Raw genomic sequence first — 7,290 nt, forward strand, 5'->3', positions numbered from 1 at the left:
TAAAATCTTTATTTGTCTACAGTGACACCACGTGGCTGGATATGGAAACGACCGGTTCCCCTTCCGTGTAAGACCCATCAAAGGCAGGCCTCTAATTCCAAAAGAAAATCTACAAAATTAAACATTTCCTTGTACATTATATGACCAAAGGTGTGTGGACATCGCATTAGCGCACCCGCATATGATTGTCGAACGTTTTAATCCAAACTTATGAGTATTAATGTGCTGCTCTCTCCACTGTAGACTCCACTCTCCTGGAAAAGACTTTTCACAAGATTTTGGCATGTGGCAACAGCTTTTGCTCCCATTCAGCCTCAAGAGCAACAGTGAGGCTTATGTTGACCTTTGTGTCGGGTCGACGGGCTCGTGGCCGCTGTTTCGTCATCCCTCACTCCTTCCGTGAGCAGAAAGGGTTTTCACAGAAAATTGTAAAACTATTTCATACATAGCACAATCAGGTTGAAGGACATGGCTTTCATCAAACTGCTGCTTGAAAAATGAAAGCATACAACTGTCTAAAATAGGCTGAAGGGCCAATAGCCCACCATGACAAAAAGCCCCCAGAAGTACCTAAGTGTATGTGGACAGGGGACTTCATAGACACACATTTTTGGCATATAGTGTAATTGTCGTGTTAATAAAACAACAAGTGCCACATGTTCCTTTCATCCGGGCGGTACAGTGCCGGAGACGTTGACGTCTGCACAGTAGAACATCTCCACACCATGTGAGCAGTCTTGAGGGTAGAGCCCGGTCAGTGTCAGACCAGTAATCATGACAAACACGCCGATTATTATCAACGTAATGGGTATCAAGTTTTCAGCCTGCAACAAGCGTCCGGGGGAGAGTTTGAGGAAGCACGCAGATGGAACGATGAAGATCAGAGGTGTGGCGCTCAGGACGCCCTGGACAGCAGACAAGACAACACCAGTAAGATAAAGCAAACACTGAATTCTCACATAAATCCACACGCGTAGATGGAGCTGCGGACGGGTTTCGTTGACTTACATTCAGCTCCAAAACCACTCCCAGACAGTCGTAGGCCAAAGATATGGACGCGCAGACTGCAACTATGACCACAGTTACGACCATATGTTCAAGTTTTGTAAGACCCCGACTGGAAATGACGTTTGATACCACCTGAGCAGATCAATAAGAAAAAGAACATGAATGTATAAGGGTATGTCTTTTTTTATAACGGCAGAAAAATTGTCATTGTATTTGGAAGTTGAGAGAGGAAGCACATCTGAAGGCCTGGTAACCTCTACAGCTGACATTAGTTACTGTGTCTGACTGAGCAGCCGAGCTTTCATTTGCTCTCGAGCTCAAACCCCCAGAATATCACTTTCACCCGCACGTGAAAACATTTCATTCATTTTTAGGTTGGTCTGTCAAAAAGTATTACTGACCTCTCGTGTAACGAAACACTCCAGTGGAAATGTGGTTATTATGCTGAGGGCAAAACAGAAGCGACCAAATGTTGCCAGGTTATCATTTCTGCAGTAGTTCTCGAATATGTCTCCTAAACGTGGAATAATGGAGAATTAAAAATAAGTGGAATATCGGTCAATACCCGTTGTACTCGTACCTGCTACCCGTTTTGTACTGATACCTTGAGTGTAGCCAGTGAAGGTTGTATAGCCAGCAACAGCAAATGCAGCACTGATTATGAGCGCCGTGCCGACCGAGCCGTGGGTGACTCGAGACCAGTTAGCCAGCGTGGGCTGCGCCAGAGAGCCATAGATAAGAAAGCTGTTATGGTGGCATATAAACGCTAAAGAGAAACACAGTGGGCAGAATATCAGAGATCCATAAACAGAAAAAATATACCAAAAAAAACCCAACTATTTGAGGTGTTTGATGCCTTTGGAGTAAATAGTAAACCGGGCATTTCCATCTTATTAGCGACTGACAACTATTCCTGTTTTAGTTCAGGCAAAACGTCACTGCATCTTCCTGCAAGCCTGCACATCTCCACATACACGTCCAGCAGTGAGAGCTGCTGCCATCAAAGTGGACTGGAGAGGACGTGGAGATATTCAGGCAGGGTGCTGCATCAATAGCCTTGATCTACTGACAGCGGCGCTGTCTGGCATGTCTTATGCTACATAGGCCAATACTGTACATTACAGTTGTGGGCTTTAGCTCTAAGATAGTGATAAGTTTAATGGTCATAAATCAAAGTTGCATTATTGATTTTTGGCCACTTTGGGGCAGAAAAACTGTCAAACTGATGAACATTTTGGGCAATTAAGTTGTGATGACAAATATGTTGGAAAACTATTGCTCATCGTCGACACAGAGTCACATCATGATCCTGTTGAAATCACGTTTCTGGCCTTCTAACGAATGCAAGTCCAATATTCACTCGTCTTAGCTCACTTGGTCTCACTGCCTAAGATGTTTTTTTTCACACAGCTAGATGTTTGGCTTTTACTACCAATTACTTTGTCTGTTAACCCTTTGATACTCAGCAAGTCAAATACAGTTGGTTTACCAGAGCTTGTTTCCTGTCAGCAGCAGCCTGTTATCGTTAACAGTCTTGGCTCGTATTTGTGCCTGAACGTCTCTGTTGTCTAGCAACAACACGCCGTTCAACATATTCTACACATCTCCATCATCACATCATGCAGACAAACTCACCAAAGGACATTACACCGACGGCCTGAATTGCATTCCACTTTGCAAATGCCCATGCGTTCTCTGTAGGGGGGCTGGAGAGTGATATTCATATTCAGTCATCAACCAACACAGAAATACATGATTATGTTTATATATGTGAGTGTTAATATAAAACTTTAAAATCCCTGTGGATAAGCAAACTGTAGATTTTTCATTCATACATTTGGGGTCCAAAAGTAACTGCTCTGATGACTACAATGATGAGGACGGTGAATGTCAGCACCATGGACAGGAAGGACACCTGTTCAGACATGAGGATGTTTTATAGGCACCTTTGAAATCGCAAAATGACACTGACAGTTGCAGAATAATTCGTCTTACCTTCCCAAGTTTCTCTATGTTTCGATAAAGTGAGAGAGGCAGTGTGAATGCAATGGTTGACATCAAGATCACAAAGTGACGCTCTGCAAGTATGTGATCTGGACCAACTGCAAACACAACATATGAAACACAGATATTATGAATTTGAATGCATCTGTACATGTACTGCATGTTTTGTCATTTAGGAATATGATTGAATTTCACATGGTTTGGTTTAGTTTTAATTCGATGTAGAACGAACCAGCATACCTCCTGGTATTCTCTGAAATACTTTGGTCAGTGTGTCACCTGTTGTGATGTTGTAGCTGATCATTGCTGAGGGAGAACAATGAGGTGAATCAACATTTCAATCAGTAAATTACTCAACAGAACCAAAAGTCAACAGACATAAAGCGATAACAAGATTACAGTGAGCAGAAAGATTACTTTTAAGGCCACACAGAAAATTATACACAATATGCTAAACAGCACTTTGGATTCAACAACTTTAAACAACTTACCAATGAAAGGATAAAGGAACTGCAGTGCAGATAAAATCAGAAATCCAGGGTAACCAAAAGTGCTTTGCACCAGTGACTGATAACTGTTTGTCCCTGAAAGGTTTCCTCCTTTAATTAGTAAGATGATTGAGTAGTCTGCCACCAAACACAAACATGCTCATTTAGTTGTTGTGATCATTTTGTCTGTAATTCATGTTTCCTTCCCTCTAAAAATGAAACCGTCAGTGAACCCACCTGTAATGTATCCAACAAATAACAAAAGCAGAAGGCCAAAGGGGAGCCCCGCCTGGCTCAATGCATACGGTAAACCTGGTTTAAAAAAAACAACAGAGATGCAGCCGAAGAATCTTTAGAAAGAAGATGAAACATCTCAAGAAAGCAGCAACTAAAGAGCCTGAGAGAAACACAACTGAGACCAATTCATGTTATAAACAGCATAAAAACTTGACATTCTTGATAGTACAGTGGGTACGGAAAGTATTCAGACCCCTTTAAATGTTTCACTCTTTGTTTCATTGCAGCCATTTGCTAAAATCAAAAAAGTTCATTTTATTTCTCATTAATGTACACTCAGCACCCCATCTTGACAGAAAAAAACAGAAATGTAGAAATTTGTGCAAATTTATTAAAAAAGAAAACCTGAAATATCACATGGTCATAAGTATTCAGACCCTTTGCTCAGTATTGAGTAGAAGCACCCTTTTGAGCGAATACAGCCATGAGTCTTCTTGGGAATGATGCAACAAGCTTTTCACACCTGGATTTGGGGATCCTCTGCCATTCTTCCTTGCAGATCCTCTCCAGTTCCATCAGGTTGGATGGTGAACGTTGGCGGACAGCCATTTTCAGGTCTCTCCAGAGATGCTCAATTGGGTTTAGGTCAGGGCTCTGGCTGGGCCAGTCAAGAATGGTCACAGAGTTGTTCCGAAGCCACTCCTTTGTTATTTTAGCTGTGTGCTTCGGGTCATTGTCTTGTTGGAAGGTGAACCTCCGGCCCAGTCTGAGGTCCAGAGCACTCTGGAAGAGGTTTTCTTCCAGGATATCTCTGTACTTGGCCGCATTCATCTTTCCTTCAATTGCAACCGGTCGTCCTGTCCCTGCAGCTGAAAAACACCCCTATAGCATGATGCTGCCACCACCATGTTTCACTGTTGGGATTGTATTGGGCAGGTGATGAGCAGTGCCTGGTTTTCTCCACACATACCGCTGAGAATTAACGCCAAAAAGTTCAATCTTGGTCTCATCAGACCAGAGAATCTTATTTCTCATAGTCTGGGAGTCCTTCATGTGTTTTTTGTCAAACTCTATGCGGGCTTTCATATGTCTTGCACTGAGGAGAGGCTTCCGTCGGGCCACTCTGCCATAAAGCCCCGACTGGTGGAGGGCTGCAGTGATAGTTGACTTTGTGGAACTTTCTCCCATCTCCCTACTGCATCTCTGGAGCTCAGCCACAGTGATCTTTGGGTTCCTCTTTACCTCTCTCACCAAGGCTCTTCTCCCACGATTGCTCAGTTTGGCTGGACGGCCAGGTCTAGGAAGAGTTCTGGTCGTCCCAAACTTCTTCCATTTAAGGATTATGGAGGCCACTGTGCAATATACTGTGCCACTGTGTCTTATATAGACAGGTGTGTGCCTTTCCTAATCAAGTCCAATCAGTTTAATTAAACACAGCTGGACTCCAATGAAGGAGTCGAACCATCTCAAGGAGGATCAGAAGAAATGGACAGCATGTGAGTTAAATATGAGTGTCACAGCAAAGGGTCTGAATACTTATGACCATGTGATATTTCAGTTTTTCTTTTTTAATAAATTTGCACAAATTTCTACATTTCTGTTTTTTTCTGTCAACATGGGGTGCTGAGTGTACATTAATGAGAAATAAAATGAACTTTTTTGATTTTAGCAAATGGCTGCAATGAAACAAAGAGTGAAAAATGTAAAGGGGTCTGAATACTTTCCGTACCCACTGTATATGCGAAAAGATTTTTATCATACTGATTTATGTATTTTAGAAAAACACCAAATTCCACACAACTTTTTTCCCCCAACGAATATTTTGCATTTTTTCCGTTTCTCATTGGATGAAGACAAACGGTGTATTTGTTCTGTAAGTTTGGGTTGAGATATTTCCCAGTATTGCCAGTGGTTATTAAAAATATAATCCATTAACAGTGAGGAGTTAAAACCTGACACATCTCTGTCTGTCAGTGAACATTAACGGTGACATTAACGGTTTCTAAACTGCTACAATTAGACTTTGTAAACAAAAGGTTTAATTATGGCTTCATTAAGGACTATTAAGGACGCTAATTATTCTGCATTGCTAATCTGCTGAGGTGGTCAACAAAGTATTACAATGATTTCTGCTCATGTCCTCCAAATTCAGGAATTTCTTCAGAACAGAATAAGAGCTTTACTAAAAAAGAATTAGTTCCATTATTATTGCATGTCTGTAGTCAGTAACAGTTTTCAAATTGTTTTGCTCACAAAAAATGTTTTTAACTGAATAATTTTTGACAAAATTGCTGTAAAAATGTGTTGGAAAATACAATGCTTACCACAAATCATTTTTCTAAACACAAAAACGCTTTATAGGTACAATCTTTACCAATTTATTGGTTCAGGCATAACGACTCATGGTCTGAGGATCAAAGGGTTAAATGAATGAAAGGGGGGCACCAGGCCGGTCATATGATCCCGCAGCACGGCTTGCATGCTATGAACACTTTGCCCTTGTTCAATCAAACTGATAAATAATAAGTGATAATTTCACAGAATCATCTGAGAATTAAGAATTTAAAATATAATAAGTTGTTATTCATTTAATCAATTTCATACAGCTAAATTGGTTTAGGTTTTAGGCATTATATTGTGGGCTGCTGGCATTAAGAAGTCATTATTTACCTATTATTCCAGATCCTACAATGGAATTGATAAAATTAAAAGAAGCAGATATCATTGAATCTCTTGAATCTCGAGCAGCTTTCTCTGGCCGAACTAATGTGGTCCCTTCATCGGTTAGCTGGAAAATAATGTACAAAAAACAATGCGGTGATTAAAAAACAAAACCTTCAGTCTGTTGTTTAAATCCTACAGTAGCATCACTTCGACCTACCTGCTGAGCCATGTTTGAGCACCTGCTGGTCGGATTCAGTTCGTCTTTGTCCCTTTAGTGTCTCACATGTCTGCGATGTGTGACTGATTTTTTTAGGCGTAGTTGGTAAAAACGTCTGAGTTTTACTCAATTTAAGCCAAATGAAAGAAAGAAAAACACCTCAACAGCGCCCCGCGTCGGTCGTAGGCTCACACTGACGGAAAGCTGCGCTCATTGCAAACGACAGAAATTCATCAGACACACGAACTTTTGAAATGTACCAATTTTGACACCGAGCCAAGTCCATGTAATCAAACAAAGCCTGAGAAAAGGGTGCACTTTGACCATGGACTGTACTGACACTTGATGCCAAAAAATATGAATGAACGCCTGCAAGGAAATACGGAATTAATCTATTGATTAAAGGATTATGCTGTAAATCGGACTAATCAGAAGCCCCCTTTGTTCAGGGACAGAAACCAAAGGCCATGCGAGTAAGAAATAGGAAAAGGAGATATGGGCCTACCGTAAAGTATGTAAAAGAGAACAGTTTTTCACAGTGGACTGTTTCTTAAGTTTGATCGATTTAGGTTCGATATTCTTTTGTTGTTTCTTTAAGTTTAAGTTTAAGTTTAAGTGGCTAAATTTGATAAAACAAACAATACAGCACCAAGTATGTTTTTTTATATTTGA

At 40.9% G+C, this 7,290-nt stretch overlaps 1 protein-coding gene across 1 annotated transcript; it reads right to left on the reverse strand.

Moving 5' to 3' along the window:
• Positions 1-34: 34 nt before the first annotated feature.
• slc38a11 (solute carrier family 38 member 11) lies at positions 35-6,705 on the reverse strand. Its single transcript, XM_069153558.1, has 12 exons — positions 6,619-6,705; positions 6,408-6,525; positions 3,738-3,812; positions 3,504-3,638; positions 3,253-3,318; positions 3,004-3,110; positions 2,844-2,923; positions 2,644-2,714; positions 1,613-1,774; positions 1,410-1,522; positions 1,009-1,140; positions 35-905 (listed from the first exon to the last, which is right to left on the reverse strand). The coding sequence occupies exons 1-12, from the start codon at positions 6,628-6,630 to the stop codon at positions 666-668; spliced, it is 1,311 nt and encodes a 436-aa protein (XP_069009659.1). The 5' UTR covers positions 6,631-6,705; the 3' UTR covers positions 35-665.
• Between the last annotated feature and the right edge of the window lie 585 nt (positions 6,706-7,290).

Source organism: Embiotoca jacksoni, unplaced genomic scaffold, assembly GCF_022577435.1.
Source record: "Embiotoca jacksoni isolate LCO1_2020_lvr unplaced genomic scaffold, fEmbJac1.0.p SCAF_2, whole genome shotgun sequence".
Lineage (NCBI taxonomy): Eukaryota > Metazoa > Chordata > Actinopteri > Embiotocidae > Embiotoca > Embiotoca jacksoni.

Coding starts and splice junctions, on each gene's coding strand:
- slc38a11 (XM_069153558.1), bottom strand. Junction 1,141..1,409: donor AGTGTTTCGTTACACGAGAG/GTCAGTAATACT, acceptor TGATCTGCTCAG/GTGGTATCAAACGTCATTTC. Junction 906..1,008: donor GAGTGGTTTTGGAGCTGAAT/GTAAGTCAACGA, acceptor TCTGCTGTCCAG/GGCGTCCTGAGCGCCACACC.